Source organism: the organism of the source record quoted next, unplaced genomic scaffold (genome assembly GCF_019419815.1).
Source record: "Pyrus x bretschneideri cultivar Hongxiangsu unplaced genomic scaffold, Pyrus_bretschneideri_v1 Contig6, whole genome shotgun sequence".
NCBI classification, from domain to species: Eukaryota; Viridiplantae; Streptophyta; class Magnoliopsida; order Rosales; family Rosaceae; genus Pyrus; species Pyrus x bretschneideri.
The window spans coordinates 2,041,989-2,057,027 of NW_025999798.1; the positions used below are offsets into that span (position 1 = coordinate 2,041,989).

The 15,039-nt window shown below is 39.9% G+C and overlaps 4 protein-coding genes across 7 annotated transcripts; 2 read left to right on the forward strand and 2 right to left on the reverse strand.

The window, feature by feature from the left end:
* Positions 1-451: 451 nt before the first annotated feature.
* LOC103950837 (HVA22-like protein c) lies at positions 452-2,474 on the forward strand. Of its 2 annotated transcripts, XM_009362078.3 has the most exons (5): positions 459-619; positions 743-769; positions 1,010-1,132; positions 1,277-1,529; positions 2,282-2,474. In XM_009362078.3, exons 1-5 carry the CDS (start codon positions 552-554, stop codon positions 2,348-2,350), a joined length of 540 nt encoding a protein of 179 aa, XP_009360353.2. In that variant the 5' UTR covers positions 459-551; the 3' UTR covers positions 2,351-2,474. The 2 variants fall into 2 exon arrangements, with proteins under 2 accessions (XP_048427562.1, XP_009360353.2); XM_048571605.1 differs by lacking the exon at positions 743-769 and having other exon boundaries at positions 452-619.
* A 1,235-nt stretch (positions 2,475-3,709) lies between these two features.
* LOC103950839 (PH, RCC1 and FYVE domains-containing protein 1) lies at positions 3,710-9,120 on the forward strand. 3 transcript variants are annotated; one of them, XM_048571869.1, is made up of 10 exons: positions 3,710-3,998; positions 4,122-4,498; positions 4,638-4,724; positions 4,797-4,886; positions 5,081-5,161; positions 5,262-5,456; positions 5,564-7,654; positions 7,894-8,040; positions 8,161-8,450; positions 8,794-9,120. In XM_048571869.1, exons 2-10 carry the CDS (start codon positions 4,451-4,453, stop codon positions 8,885-8,887), a joined length of 3,123 nt encoding a protein of 1,040 aa, XP_048427826.1. In that variant the 5' UTR covers positions 3,710-3,998; positions 4,122-4,450; the 3' UTR covers positions 8,888-9,120. The 3 variants fall into 3 exon arrangements, with proteins under 3 accessions (XP_048427826.1, XP_048427827.1, XP_048427828.1); XM_048571870.1 differs by having other exon boundaries at positions 3,710-3,994; XM_048571871.1 differs by having other exon boundaries at positions 3,711-4,498; positions 5,283-5,456.
* LOC125468181 (pentatricopeptide repeat-containing protein At1g26900, mitochondrial-like) lies at positions 9,089-11,083 on the reverse strand. Its single transcript, XM_048571872.1, has one exon. The coding sequence runs from the start codon at positions 10,970-10,972 to the stop codon at positions 9,206-9,208; it is 1,767 nt and encodes a 588-aa protein (XP_048427829.1). The 5' UTR covers positions 10,973-11,083; the 3' UTR covers positions 9,089-9,205.
* Positions 11,084-12,221: 1,138 nt separating this feature from the next.
* LOC103950840 (protein GAMETE CELL DEFECTIVE 1, mitochondrial) lies at positions 12,222-14,366 on the reverse strand. The gene is made up of 3 exons (XM_009362081.3): positions 13,773-14,366; positions 12,983-13,172; positions 12,222-12,631 (listed from the first exon to the last, which is right to left on the reverse strand). The coding sequence occupies exons 1-3, from the start codon at positions 14,309-14,311 to the stop codon at positions 12,422-12,424; spliced, it is 939 nt and encodes a 312-aa protein (XP_009360356.2). The 5' UTR covers positions 14,312-14,366; the 3' UTR covers positions 12,222-12,421.
* Between the last annotated feature and the right edge of the window lie 673 nt (positions 14,367-15,039).

The following is a 15,039-nucleotide window of genomic DNA, read 5'->3' on the forward strand; positions in this document are numbered from 1 at the left end:
AAGATTTTTATAGTTTTCAAGTGATTTGAGTAACTAGAGTTTTGACCTCTATTAGATTTGATTAAATTTTTCACTTGATCCGCAACTTCTCAGTTACAAGTTAATATTGACGAGGCATGGCAATCTAATCAACCTGCCTACAAGCAATGTCTAGTAGTGCTATCAATCATTTGGCCTATTTGGAGGCCAACACAATTTAGGGCTAAACGATTAGAACAAAACTGGGCTCGCAACAAGTTTGGATAGTTAATTAACATGGTTGGAGAAGGATTTAACAGAGAATTCAATCCCTAATGATGATTAGAGACTGTATCTTACTGTCAAGCAGGCTCGAAGTTCAAAAATCGGTGCCTAATTTCTTGTGTACAATTCTCCGCAAAATCAGCTGACCCTTTACAAGCTTTTCAACGTTTTCTTTCTCTTGTCACCTTTATAGCCAGCTTTTTGAAACCCTTCTCCAATCCTCCTCTCTTTTTATAGATCCAGCTCATACTTTTATAAGAGCTCAAAAGGACGTAGCAGTAAGATTGTAGACAGCCAATTTGCAAGAGATGGGTCGTAACAATGATTCTGGGAATTTTCTACAAGTTGTGGCTAACAACTTTGATGTTCTTGCTTTGTATGTCCCCCTTAATTAGCCCCCTCTCTAAATTCTACAACTATATAAATGTATGATTGTTCTTGTTTAATTAATCTGGTCCTTAAACATATCTAAGTTGGATTCTTTGTCTCTGATTTGCAGGCCTCTAGTCACACTAGTTTATCCCCTGTAAGTATAGTGTCATGATTCTGTGCCTTTCTTCCTGAACGGTCAACACTGCTAATACGGTTTTTCTAGTATGCTATATGGAGTATTCTACATACTCCATATATATTTTTTCCGTTAGATCCTTAGTTAAGAATCAATGATAAACAAAATATTTGTATATATAGGATACACCGGAGCGTAATAGAAGTTTCGCTAGCAATCACCTATGGTTTCATGATATTTGTTGTGTTTTTTTGCTAGATATGCTTCAATTAGGGCAATAGAAACCAAGTCTCGTACCGATGATCAACAATGGCTTACCTATTGGGTTCTGTATTCTCTGATGACAATCTTTGAGCTCACATTCGCCAAAATCCTTGAATGGTACTGTTTTTTCTTGTTAGATTTCAGATAAAATGTTGTTCGTAACTAATTCCGGTCTTAATTCTCAATATCTAATGAAGTATCTAGTTAGAAACTGGCAAATTATAACCCTAATTATCGTATAATGTCCTTACTATTGATCAGCTTTCCGGTATGGACTTATGCCAAGTTGATATTCACATGTTGGTTGGTGCTGCCACAATTCAACGGAGCTGCACATGTTTATCGACGCTTCATCAGACCATACTATATGAACCCACAAGTTGCTCATCAAATGTGGTATTTCCCAAGAAAGAAGGGCGGTAGCCTCTTCAGCAAGCCGGATGACGTTTTAACCGCCGCCGAAAAATACATGGAAGAGCACGGGACAGAAGCATTTGAAAGGCTCATAAGCAAGGTACATTGATATGCCTATCTAATTTGTGTGATATGTGAAAGTCCCACGTCGAAACTTGAGAAACTAAAATACAGATAAAATACAACATATTGTAGAAACTGAAGAAGCTAAGAAACTAAAATACAGATAAAATGAAACATATTGTAGAACCATCAACAAAACGCCAAATATTTTGGCCGAGAAGGAACGGTTTGACTTGGCTTTCCCATATCAGATAGTTGGTGTCAATGAGTTTCAAGGAAACAAGATGAGAAATGTTTGGAATGGAAAGAGTAGGAAGCGTGGAGGAGGTTGCCATAAGCGAGAGAAACACAGAGAATGAGGATCGGACGAGGCTTTAGAAAGTTGATAACATGTAGAAACTGATTTTCTTTAATATTCACAAGACCAACATACAAGACATATATACAAATGGGTAGCTAATAATATACGGTTATAGCTTAAAGGTGATAAACATAAACATCAACATAAATATAGAGCTACAACATAATTGACAATTGACTATTATTCTAAAATTAATGTCCATAACTATTGTAACAGAAACGGTGTAACTATTGTAACTCTCTAACACATAAAATAGTTCCACTACTAATTGTATTTGTAGCGGTCTTTTATATATATATAAAACCTTCAACTCACTGATAATATGTGAATGTGATTAAGTTGGGAACAATATAAATGTTAATTGGTAGTGATCATCTTTCCATCTTCATGTTGCAAGTATACAAAGTAATATTATTTCTGATTTGCAGGCTGATAGAGAAAGGAGCAACAGGAAGAGCAACAACTACATGATCTTTGATGACGATTATATGTACTAATTAAATCGCAGTTCCTGTCTTAATTAATTCTGTTAACGGTACTTATGCTGATCTTTTCCTAAACAACATTTTGTATGCTACGTCTCTTAAATCATGAAATGGTGTGTCGATTTGGTTTTGAGTATTTTTGGCTGCAAGCGCATTGCGCTGCTATAAAGCTGCAAGCCAACACATACATCTAACAATGCGATACTAACTTAAAACCACTTAAACAAGAACGAAACTAATAATTTTCTTGAATTATTTACTGAATATATATGCATGACAAGTTTCATCACAGTCACGAAACGAAAAAACATCTGTCGCTAAACCCTAAATCCAATATATAGTCAATAACTGAGCCGATACCTTCACATCGGATTCCAGCAAAAGTTATTACATCGTTCAAATGGCAGAACTCGTTTGGAAGTGTTTTTAAAGTGATTGAAATTGTTTTTGATAAAAATGCTTTTGAAATGAATATTCTTTAATAAAAATCAAGTGATTTTGTAACTCAAAATCAATTTCATCAAAAGTGTTTTTAGTAATTTTAAAAGTACTTCAAAACAAGCTCTTTATATTGTGGATTAAAGGAAAAAAAGAAGGAAAAGCATATTTGGAGACCGCTCTTTCTTCTTGTTCTTTATTTTGGGATCGAAACATTGGGGGACATATCTTTTTCTTATCAAAGCATTAGGGGACATAACTCTATAAAGAATCAATTCAATGGTGTTTTTTTATCATCTAAAAAGACCACCAAAGTGGCAATCCAAAGCGAGCTTATGCTTTATAACTAGGCTAAAAATTAATTACATAAACAAGACTGGTTTTCTTTAATACATACAATATTTGTATTTCTACTAATTTAATTTTCAGATTCATCTAAACAATATTGTACTCTAAAACCAATCTTTGATTGCAAAAGTAATATCTAAGCTCATTTGTATAAGAAAAACACATTCGTCATACTGAATATAACAATACGCACATCTACATACAGATATTGTGATACAAAATATTTACTGCACTAAATCCATGTAAATTATATAAAAAAATTTCAAACTTTAATACAAAGGAAAAACCACATTATTCTAATTAATTTGACTAATCTCAAATCTTTATTGTTTAATTTTGTCACCAAATGCCAATAACACAAGCATTTGGTAAAAAAAAATAAGACTTGGTTTCTATTTGGGTCAACAGAATAAGACATGCTTTTTTCTTGGTCAACAAAATACGACAAGCTTTTTTCTTGGTCAACATATAAGACAGTGCTTATTGGCGCAAATAAGGACAAAAGCAAACCATCCGGGTCCCGCGAGATTTTCAGTTGGTGACGTGGCATGAAGCAGGAGCGACAAAACCAACTGTTCGACTTCAAAAGAACGAAAGAAAGAAGGGAACAGGAAAAGAAAAAGAAAAGAATGAGAGAGGCGCGCACGTTAGCTAACAAACAACCACAATCCCCGAAGCTCTGCCAAATTCCACATTGACGACGACGACGACGACGACGACGACCTCTCCGACGTCGCAAAGAGCTCGCTTTCTTCTCCTCCCATTTTCCTGTAAATTTTTCCAATTTTTTAATTTTCTTTTTTCTTTCTGGAAGTGAGCGACGTCGGATTTTGGAAAATGGCTGGCGAATATCTTCATCTTTCTCGCAATGTAGGTAAAATCATTCTTCGTTTGCCCTAATCTGCGCTCTCTTTTGGTTTAGAATGTGTGTTTTGGTGTCGAAAAATACAAAAAACTGAAGTTTTCCGAGGAATTCGACCGTCTATGTGAATTTTAGGGTTTCCCTGATTTCCAAGGAACTGGTTTGAGCTGTTTCGGAGCTGAAAGTTGATCAGTGGAGCCTCATTTGGTTGAAATTAAGGGTTTGGTTTTACGGAATTGCGAAATTCTGAGGGGAGGGGTTTGAGTTTCTTGAGCTGCAAGGTTTTGTTGTTGAGAGCCGAGGTTTATTTGTGGGTGTAATGGGTTAGAGGCGGAGCAAATCAATTTCCTTTTGTTGTTTTAATGGGGAGAAGTTGGGAATTGGGTTATGGTATTAGGTGGTGGTGGTGTTCAAATGGGTATTGGGTCTTGGACTTGTGGGCAAAACCTGATATTGCAACTTGAATGGCTAGTCCTCAGAGAAGCGGTCCGGTCGAGAGGGATATCGACCAGGTTTGTTCCTTTTCATCAGTTATTTCCCATTAATTCCACTCAGAGTGAGCCATGACAAATATTTTTGTTCAAATGATGCATTGAGCTTAAGTCATATCAGCTCATGTTTCCATTTTTCTTCTTTCCATTCTGTTTACAGGCCATCACAGCACTTAAGAAAGGTGCAACTTTGTTAAAATATGGACGCAGAGGGAAGCCGAAATTCTGCCCATTCCGGCTTTCTAATGTAAGTTGGCTCGACATGTAGCCTTGTTTGGTTTCAGCTCTTTTGGCTCAGATAATTCTGGTTTCGTTTCAGGACGAGGCTCTTTTGATATGGTACTCTGGCAAAGAAGAAAAACACCTTAAACTTTGTCATGTTTCGACAATTATTCCTGGCCAGCGTACTGTGAGTTTCAGCTCCCATTCTGTTTTCAGATAAAATCTCCACCAAAGCTTGACTGTAAAATCTCACCGTGAAAATTTTCTTGACTGCTTATGCCTGCTCTCGAAAGAAGCTTACATGGAAGATTTGTTCTTTGGTGGCTTCACCAATTACCTTCCAAAGATATTTATAAACATCACTGCGGCTTTTCTTTGCAGGCAATATTTCAGCGGTATCCACGGCCTGAAAAGGAGTATCAGTCATTTTCGCTTCTATACAACGACAGGTCCTTGGACTTGGTGAGTAAATTTGCCACATATATTCAAGGATCATTGATGCAACTGCAAGTATAAAAGCACCTGAGAAATTGTATTTTCTGGTATATCATGGTTTAATCAGTTAACACCCCCTGCTGGACAGATATGTAAAGACAAAGATGAAGCTGAAGTTTGGTTTGTTGGTCTTAAGGCAATAATCACTCGAGGTAATTACCGGAACTGGAGAAGCGAATCAAGATCGGAGGGCACATCAATAGATAGCCCCCATGCTCGGACTCGACGACGTTCTCCAACAGTGACACCATTCAGCATTGGGGTGATTTATCTTTTGTTATTTCTTTTATAAGGAAACAAAGAATGTACCTCTCTTGATGTATCAGGTATTTACGTTTTATTTCTTGGTGTTTTTACCAAATAAAACAGGATCCAAGAGATACTGAGGGAGTTTCTTTGGAGAATATCCCACAGAGTAGATTAGGTCGAGCATTCGCTGACATAATATCTTATACTGCCACCCCCAAGAATGCCATACAGGCCGAATCAGTCTCAAATGCGTCGTTATCACCTGTATCTGTGGATAACTCCAATGGTCGAAATTCTGCATCTGAAGCATTTCGGGTTAGTTTATCTAGTGCTGTAAGCTCGTCTAGTCAAGGTTCTTGTCAAGATGATTTTGATGCTTTAGGAGATGTTTTCATTTGGGGCGAAGGTATTGGTGGTGGAGTACTTGGAGGCGGTGTGGATAGAGTAGGGAGCTCGTATGGTTCCAGGACGGATGCTCTTCTGCCTAAGGTATTGGAATCAACAGTGGTCGTAGATGTTCATGGAATTGCTTGTGGTGCCAGACATGCTGTTCTGGTCACCAAGCAAGGGGAAATCTTCAGCTGGGGAGAGGAGTCAGGAGGCAGGCTTGGTCACGGTGTCGATACAGATGTTTCCCACCCAAAGCTCATTGAGACTCTTAGTGGGATGAATGTTGAATTAGTGGCATGTGGGGAATATCACACTTGTGCTGTTACACTTTCTGGAGATCTCTATACATGGGGTGATGGTACTCATCATTTTGGCCTGCTTGGGCATGGAAGTGAAGTTAGTCACTGGATTCCCAAAAAGGTATGTGGTCACTTGGAAGGTATCCACATATCCTATATCGCTTGTGGACCGTGGCATACAGCTGCTGTGACATCAGGTGGCCAGTTATTTACCTTTGGGGATGGAACTTTTGGTGCCTTAGGGCATGGGGATCATAGTAGCACAAGTACGCCACGAGAGGTGGAAACTTTGAGAGGGCTAAGAACAACAAGGATTGCTTGTGGTATTTGGCACACTGCTGCAGTTGTTGAAGTAGTGAATGAATCGTCTAGCCCCGAGACTTCTAGTAACTCTTCATATGGGAAGCTCTACACTTGGGGTGATGGTGATAAAGGCCGACTTGGACATGGTGATGAACAATCTAAGCTAGTTCCCGAACGCGTAGCTGCATTGGTTGATAAAAATATTTGTCAAGTAGCCTGTGGCCATAATCTCACAGTTGGCCTTACAACCTCAGGACAAGTATATACGATGGGAAGTGCTGCTTATGGACAGCTTGGCAATCCTTCAGCTGACGGGAAAGTTCCCACTCTGGTCGAGGGTGAAATTGCAAATAGTTTTGTGGAAGAAATTGCATGCGGTTCTTATCATGTTGCAGTTTTGACTTCCAAGACTGAGGTTTATACTTGGGGAAGGGGTTCGAATGGGCAACTAGGCCACGGAGACAATGATCATAGATATACGCCTACCCCTGTTGATTGTATGAAGGATAAGCAAGTAAAGAGTGTAGCATGTGGTCCAAACCTAACGGCGGTCATTTGTCTTCATAAATGGGTATCAAGTGCTGACCATTCTGTTTGCTCTGATTGTCACAATCCCTTTGGTTTCAGAAGAAAACGTCATAATTGTTACAACTGTGGGCTAGTCTTCTGCAAAGCATGCAGCAGCAAGAAATCTCTGAAAGCTGCCTTGGCTCCAAATACAAACAAGCCATATCGGGTGTGCGACGAGTGTTATAGTAAACTGAAGAAGGCTGCAGAAGCCAGTTCTGCTTTGCGAAGTCCAATAAGAAGTGGAAATATGCGTCCTAAATCCAATGAGGTGACAGATAAAGAAAATCTGATCCCTATGTTACGGGCAACACTCTCCAGACTCTCTTCTTTCGGCACAAACAACCACGGCGAAAGCAAGCAGCTTAAGCGAGAAAGAAAACCAGAAGTGCGTGATAATCGTGTCTTCCCAGTGTTGAATGGACAGTTGCAGTTAGGGGGTTTTAATTTGACAAGAGCATCAACTCCTCTCACTGCAGATTCAGAAAAAGTTGTTTCGCCTTCTATTCCTGCCTCTAAAAAGGCTTCTCGGTATACATCTCCTGTTTCAGGAAAGTCAAGTCCACGCCGGTCTTCTGAAGAAATCATTCTTGAGGATTCAAAGCTTATAAATGGAAGTTTGAGCCAAGAAATCGTACAATTAAGGACACAGGTAGGCCTTTTTATACTGCTTTAATGTCTACAATCTAATAGTTAATGACATCTGTGCATATAACTAAATCTTTTGGTGGGTTCTGGGATCCAAATCTTTGACATTCTGTGTAGCTGCTGAAGAGAGAGGAACTAGCCTAGCTTATGAACTGAGGAATTGGATTAAAATTTGCGTCCTTACGAAAATTAGTTAAAGTGATGTGTATACATTAAGCTGAAATTGTTCCAAAAACTATGTAGGTAGAAGGCCTTACTCTCAAATCCCAGCATCTTGAAGCTGAACTTCAACGCACATCAAAGAAATTGAAGGAGGTCTCTGCAATAGCCACAGATGAAACTGAAAAACGCAAATCTGCAAAAGAAGTTATTAAGTCTCTAACTGCTCAGGTTGCAACCGTTCTGTGTTCGATGTTCTGTTTTTTCTTATGTTTTCTGATTCTTTGGCTTTGCAACTTTTCCTATCCTCCGTAATTTTCTAATGTTACACTGATTTTACTTGTCGAACAGTTGAAGGAGATGTCCGAAAGAATGCCTGAAGGGCAGATGAGTCATTGCAATACAGGTTCTATTTCGCATGCAATCAGCTTTGGGAACCAGTTATCCAAAGAGCCCTCTGTGTCAAACATAAATACTTCGGAAACTTTGTCCAATGGCAATTCAATGGATCGAATCCTAACTAATGGGACTAAATCACCAACTGGAAAGTCCGAGCGGGTGCTACAAGACGAACCTGGTGTATATATAACTCTAAGCTCCTTGCCAGATGGCAGTAATGAACTCAGGCGTGTTCGCTTCAGGTACCTCTCTCCTCCTCCCCCTTTATTTTCAGAGTCAGATAAATACAACCAAGTAAATATCTAAGGCCATGGCTTAGGCCGCAGAAGATTCACTCTGTTTCTTTTTCGGCCTGCCACGTTGTGCCGTCATTGCATTTGAATCCATTACCTAGAGGAATCTCCATCAGCTTTCTCACATTATCCTACCATTTCTGAATCATTCATATCTATGTTAGTTTTCCATAGTCTAGATTTTTCGAACGAAAACTATTACAATCGACTTTATAATATCACAGTGCGGATTGATGAAATGTATTTGATGCCCTCTACCTTGTTTGCTGAAATTTAAATTGTTGTTCGACAGTCGGAGACATTTCACTGAAGAAGCAGCGGAAAGATGGTGGGCTGAAAATGGGGCGAAGTTATGTGAGCGCCACAATATAAAAGGTGCAGAGTAATATGCTGTCAGCTCTCCTGTGCAAACCTCATACGCGTACACCCAATGATCCTCTTCCCCACCAGAACGTGTAAATTATTGAAACCCGTAAATCATTCCGCCGAGATAGAGCGAAGGATATGGAGTCGGAATTAGTAGGTAGACTGATATATTAGGATGTTAAAATTGAAAAGATGAGAAAGACATTTGAGAATTCTAGATATTCTGCAGTTAATGCTGTTTTTTCCCCTTAAATTTGTGCCAAAATACTAGATTTGTACCAAAATATCAATCTCTAACCTTATCTTTTGTACATCAAGTTGAACACAGTTCTTCAACCTTAACTATCCATCTCAATTGAGCTCAGTCCAGCTTCCTTTATCAGGTTGTCTTCTATTCGAACTGGCCGAAATTTCACTTCTCCCGCCATATTTTCATCTTCTATTTCCTGCATTCTTGTCATATGATCCTGCAACCTTCCGGCAATCGCGTAAGTACCTGATAATAGCATTGAATTGGTGGGATGATCATCATTTAGTTCCACCAGCACTTTCTGGACAGATTCCCCAAGAGAAACATACCCATAAACCCTGCAAGCCGAAAGCAGTGCACGCCATGCTGTAACATCAGTCTTAATGGGCAAGCCTTCAATTAGTTTATGTGCTTCCTCCAACAACCCTGCACGACCCAAAAGATCGACCATACAACCATAGTGTTCCACCTTCGGCACAAAGCCATACTTGCAAACCATCGTCTCGAAACATCTAACTCCCTCTGCCACCAGCCCTCCATGGCTGCAAGCACTTAAAACTGCCAAGAAAGTGACCTCATTAGGTTGAGAGCCCTCTTCTTCCATCCTATCAAATAGCCTTATGGCATTACCCGCCTGCCCATGAACACCACAACCCGAAATCATGGCAGTCCATGATTTCACATCTTTGCTTTCCATGCTCTCAAAGATGTCAAGTGCCTTGTCCAAAAACCCACATTTAGCATGCATATCAACCAGAGCTGTTCCGAGAACCGCATCCAATACCAAGTTCTCGTGTTCCACATAATCCTTAATGCAACTCCCTACACTTACAGACCCAGAAGCAGCACAAACCGAAAGCAACCCGGCCAATGTAGATGAATTCGGTTTCATTCCTTCGAGTTTCATCAGCCGTAACAAGGCTACTGCTTCTTCTACCATGCCACATCTTGCATACTTATCAACCAAACAATTCCATAACACGACATCCTTCACAGAAACTCCATTGAAAATCCGACGTCCTAAATTGATTTCCCCTTTCTTCGCGTACGCATCAATCAAAGCAGTAAGAACATGTAAATCCGAACAGAAGCCAATCTTGATGCAATAGCCATGAATACACTCTTCTCCAAGGTGACTCTCTAAACCACCAATGGCAGACAAAAGGTTCAAAACGGTGGTCACACTAGCTTCAAAACCGATACTGCACATTTGCTTGAACAAATCCACAACCACATGAGGCTTAGACGCATGAAGATACCCACCCATCAAAGTATTCAACGAAACCAAATCATTTCTTTGAGGAAATTCGTCAAACATCTTCCGGGCATCTTCAATCTTCCCAGAAACACAATAAAATTGCAAAAGGGTATTCTTTACATTGACAAACGGTCCAAACCCAGACCTCACAACAACCCCATGAATCCCTCGGCCGGTCCCAATGGCCGATTCACGAGCGCAGGCTTTGATTGTCGCGACGAAAGAGAACTGGTCCAGCGTGATATTCTGAGCTCTCAGCTTATTGAAGATATGAAAAGCATGCTTTGGATCATCGCTGATGGAGTAGGCTCTGAGCATGGTATTAAACATGAAGAGATTTGGGTTTTGTATTCGGTTGAAAATGGGGGTGGCGTATTGGATGTCTTGGATGGAAGAGGCAAGAAGCTTGCTGGAGAGAAAAGGAAGGCGGTCGAGACCAGTCTTGACCATGGACCCATGGATTTGTGAGATTTCTGAGACTGTTTTGCAGGATTGTAAAAGAGAAATGAGGCTCAGATCTTGGGAGAAGACGGAGTTGTGTGTGGGCGAAAGTGTGAGTCTTTGCCCCAGACGTGACGACTTAGCTATCAATGTCATCAGCCATGCGGCGCTGGCACGGCGGCGGCAGCGTTTGAATTGTTTGGAGCTCACGCCAAAAATTCAGGCACTCAAATACCAAAGCTCCAAAGCCATATAATAGTAGTGTCAGTTTTTGCATTCCATTCAATAAGGTTCAAAAAGTTCATGCTACTGGAATACCAAGTGGCACTATCTAGTGACTACCAATGTTCTAAAAGACGCTAGACGTTAGTCAGGTGGCCAGCTAGGGCCTAGCGATGAGATGGCTAGGCAGGCGCTTAGGTGGATTTAACTAAATCTACTATATTTTGCATAAATAAGTGTTTATTTATACATAAAATATATATAATTTCATCATAAACTACAAAATAAAATGATATATATATATTATGAGCTATTGGAACATAATAAAAACAGGAGGAACAAACATATAATGTGTGTCCATTCAAGTATTCAACAAGTCTCTTACAATTTATTGGAAAAAAAAATAAAATGTAAAATAAAGGTTATCTATTTTCTATCTAAGCAAGTCACAAACTAGGCGGGTTTGGAGGGGCTAGGCGGTCTAAGTAGGCGCCTCAGTAGGTCTACGCGTTATTTCTTAATTTTTAAACGTTTAAACATTAATCGGGACAGTGATCAGCCGCTTAGAGTCTAAGTAGAGATTTTTAGAAGGCACTCTTTTTCATTGTAACTTATCCCGACAAAAAACTTACCTTCAAGTGAAATAGCAAGGTGATAGTATCTAGCGACATGTCATCGTGACTGTCAAATACCAAAAGTAACAGTAGAGTAACTACCACTCTCTTTTTGTTTTAACTTGCTCATATGTTGTCTAGTTTGGAATATTGTCATCTTGGTATCCTGATCGGTCGTGAACTCCACAAATTACAGAACTTCCATGTTTGTAAGTATCTCTAGGTTGTTATGGTAGTCAATTAATTCTAGACTTCTGTCCGTGGAAATGTAGGCAATAGGATCTTGCATATTTCTAGGATAGGGCTATCCACACACCCATTTTTACTTCTCACATACCCTTCTTGATTTTCGATTTTCGAATTGAATAATTGAAGAAGATAAATGATCTAAAGTCACTTCTCTTCCCTACAAGTGATGTGAAAATGACCTATAGACGGGTAAACCGTGGGGAGAGGGAGGCGGAAGCCTTTGTTGGTGGAAGAGTAAGCGGCTGTCTGCAAAACCATATTTAAGGTTCATACTATGATACTCCCAACTGAAAAATGAACTGAAAAACGCCATTAGGATGTTGTAACTGCAACTTTGAAGGATATACATATATTCACTTGCACTAATTGCACTTTCAGTTGCCTAAAGGATGGTACCGTCATACATTGAGAAAACCCGATATCACAACTTGCAATAAGTGATACGGTAACTATGAATACATTCGGTGCTGATATCTCCCGTAGGCAGAAACGGGATGTATGAAAGTAGCCCAAGACCAAACTACCTTTCCTTATACGGGGAAAGACTGCTGCTGCTCATTGGAGTCTTCTCCTCCTTGAAGGGTTGGGTCGATGCATCGGATAGACTTGGTAGCCTTGAAACAGAACCCCTCCCTTTCCTCGCATTCGGCCCTAACTCCTCTATCATGTATTTCCACCCATCAATTGGTCTCCTCCGGCTAAATATGTGAGTCTTGATAAAGCTAGCAATCTGCATGCCAATGTCATATAACCAGCGGTAAGCATCGAGACAGCAGAAATAAATTGTTAGCAAGATTGTCGTGCGTGTAATAAAACGAAGGGATTCAGAACTTTGTGTAGAAAGGCTTTGCAAAGTCTGGTTCACCAAAGCAATGTGAAACTTTTGCGATTGAGTTATTAATCCGATGGCTCTTCCAATTACTCATTTCAACAAGAAAGGAACCATACTAAAACTACAAAACTGTACGAGCTGAACTTTTCTAGCATATGAAATAGGTTCACACAAATAATGTAAAGTTCAGGGCTAATCCTACAAGTTGTACCGTTCATTTATATTATTAGTGTGAGTGAATATACACACCTGAAATTTATTGTATGCAATCCGACGCTCAAACTCTTGAAGAAGAATATCTTCTTCTCTCTGCGTCATCTCCCATATATTTCCCTCCTGGGCCTTAGATGTAGTTTCCCAACCATCAGGTTTGTTTTTGTAGTCAGAAGCACTTGGTGCTTTAGAGTTCTCCAAATCGTTGTTAGGGGAGTCAAAAATGCTGCAAGTATTAAAAAAGTAAACCAAAAATTTAAATTCGCAAGCAACCTCAAGAAACTTTGCTACTACGCTGAAACAAACAGAAAGTAAAGATTGAAGCTTTAATCCGGTAACTTCCGTGCAAAACCGAAGACTTTAATGCAAAACAATCAATTGGACTCGAAGCTCTAAAACATGACGAGTCAAAACTTTACATGTGCAAGTGCAACATCTGAACTCGGATACGTAACCCACATCAAATTGATAGCAGAAAGTTCACATTCCATAGTTCCTACCAACTGATGAAGCACAACAAAACCCGCCATACTTATCTAGAAAGACTTCTACTAATAAGCAGTTTTATCGGAAGCGCTTTTATCATAATCACGTCGAAATTTCAAATAAAAAGCCCAGAGCTTCAATCAAAAGGACTTGAAATGCTTCCCTTTCAGTTCAAGGTGATTTTCTAACCCAGAAGCACTTTTACTTTTTCAGCCAAACTTGTCAACTAACGCTTTTTTTCTAAAAGCACTTAAAAACACAAAAACACATTACAAATGAGTTCACAAACAGATACGTTCATATATATGCAGAGGTAAACAGAGAGAAAGATTTAACATACTCAGAGCAACTATCGAGCAATCGCTCGATGTCGTCGCCACCGCCAATCGAATTCGAGTTGGCCAATTTAGCCTCCTCCTGCTTCTCAATCTCCTTCATCCAAAGCCCAGCGTGAATCCTCTGTTTCTTCACCCGATAGTCCTTCTTCAAGCTCTCCAAGCTATAAAGCGACGACCCACTCTCACTCTGCTGATTCTGCTTCCTTTCCTCTTTGGGTTTCCGCCTCTCGTTCCAATTCTCGTTCATGTCCTCCACGAACGCCATCGTCTCGGGGTCGGCGTCCGACGGAAGCACGATGCTCGACTCGGGAGACGAAAAATTGACGTCGGTCTCCCATGGAGCTCTGCTGTTGTTTCCCGAGAGGTCGGGTGGGATCCACGCCGTCTCCCACGCGTCGTTCCAGTCGTCGTCGCCGCCGCCTTTCTTTGAGTTGGACGAGAAGGTTCGGAGATTGGCGGCTGAAATGAATTGGGTTTTGGCGATTGTGGACGAAAGTCGGGGGAGCTCGGTCCTTGTTGCTATGCGTTTAAGGGCTTGCATGGTTTGTGGAATCGGTGGAGAGAACTGGAGAGAATCGCAGAAATGGAAGCATAAACCCCTTGTTCTGAGAGAGACGGGGACGCAGAGAGGAACAAGAGCATACGGGCCTAACCAAAAAGCCCAAGTATTTCAATTGCTTAGAAATGATATATTGGGCCCTAATTTCGATATTGGGCCATAGAGAAAGCAAATAAAACTTTGTTTTTTTTTTTTTTTTTTTTTTTTTTTTTTTTTTTTTTTAAGATGGGAGGAAATCGAACCCCGATATATCCCAATCCTAACCTTTTCCCCCCTTTTTCTCACTATTTATGCAAACCTCAAAAGCATAATTCCCTTGTTTTAAGGTTGACAGGAACATGTAAGTGTAGCGGTTTTCTCAGTCTAATTTAAAATCAGAGAATCCTATTGTGGAGTGGGCGTGGCAATAAGTTTTGTTTAGGTTTATCTAATTAGATGTGTCATGCGAGTAATTCATGTTAATTGTGTACTTGTAAGGTCTTATATTCGTGTGAGTTTCAATTCGTGTAATGTGTCATGTCTGAAATTGTTGTCCTTAATAATAAATGTAAAAAATGATAAAATATTCAATTTGCAATATCAAAATTTAACAGGAAGTGTCAAAATGTTTTTTTTTTAGTACAACGATATATTTCACACTAAAGGAAATGAGTAGTTCGGCTAAGCCACACAATGGGTAACCTAATTTGGTAACAAGCCATCTCCAACCG

What these genes read in the sequence shown, in the direction of transcription:
- LOC103950837 (XM_009362078.3), top strand. Translation starts at nt 552, where the DNA reads ATGGGTCGTAACAATGATTCTGGGAATTTTCTACAAGTTGTGGCTAAC. An exon ending in GTCACACTAGTTTATCCCCT is followed by an intron (nt 770 to 1,009) that starts GTAAGTATAGTG and finishes TTTTTTTGCTAG; the next exon opens with ATATGCTTCAATTAGGGCAA. An exon ending in TTGAAAGGCTCATAAGCAAG is followed by an intron (nt 1,530 to 2,281) that starts GTACATTGATAT and finishes TCTGATTTGCAG; the next exon opens with GCTGATAGAGAAAGGAGCAA.
- LOC103950839 (XM_048571869.1), top strand. Translation starts at nt 4,451, where the DNA reads ATGGCTAGTCCTCAGAGAAGCGGTCCGGTCGAGAGGGATATCGACCAG. An exon ending in TTATTCCTGGCCAGCGTACT is followed by an intron (nt 4,887 to 5,080) that starts GTGAGTTTCAGC and finishes TTTTCTTTGCAG; the next exon opens with GCAATATTTCAGCGGTATCC. An exon ending in TTAAGTCTCTAACTGCTCAG is followed by an intron (nt 8,041 to 8,160) that starts GTTGCAACCGTT and finishes CTTGTCGAACAG; the next exon opens with TTGAAGGAGATGTCCGAAAG.
- LOC103950840 (XM_009362081.3), bottom strand. Translation starts at nt 14,311, where the DNA reads ATGCAAGCCCTTAAACGCATAGCAACAAGGACCGAGCTCCCCCGACTT. An exon ending in TTGCTCGATAGTTGCTCTGA is followed by an intron (nt 13,173 to 13,772) that starts GTATGTTAAATC and finishes TAATACTTGCAG; the next exon opens with CATTTTTGACTCCCCTAACA. An exon ending in TTGCATACAATAAATTTCAG is followed by an intron (nt 12,632 to 12,982) that starts GTGTGTATATTC and finishes ATTGGCATGCAG; the next exon opens with ATTGCTAGCTTTATCAAGAC.
- LOC125468181 (XM_048571872.1), bottom strand. Translation starts at nt 10,972, where the DNA reads ATGACATTGATAGCTAAGTCGTCACGTCTGGGGCAAAGACTCACACTT.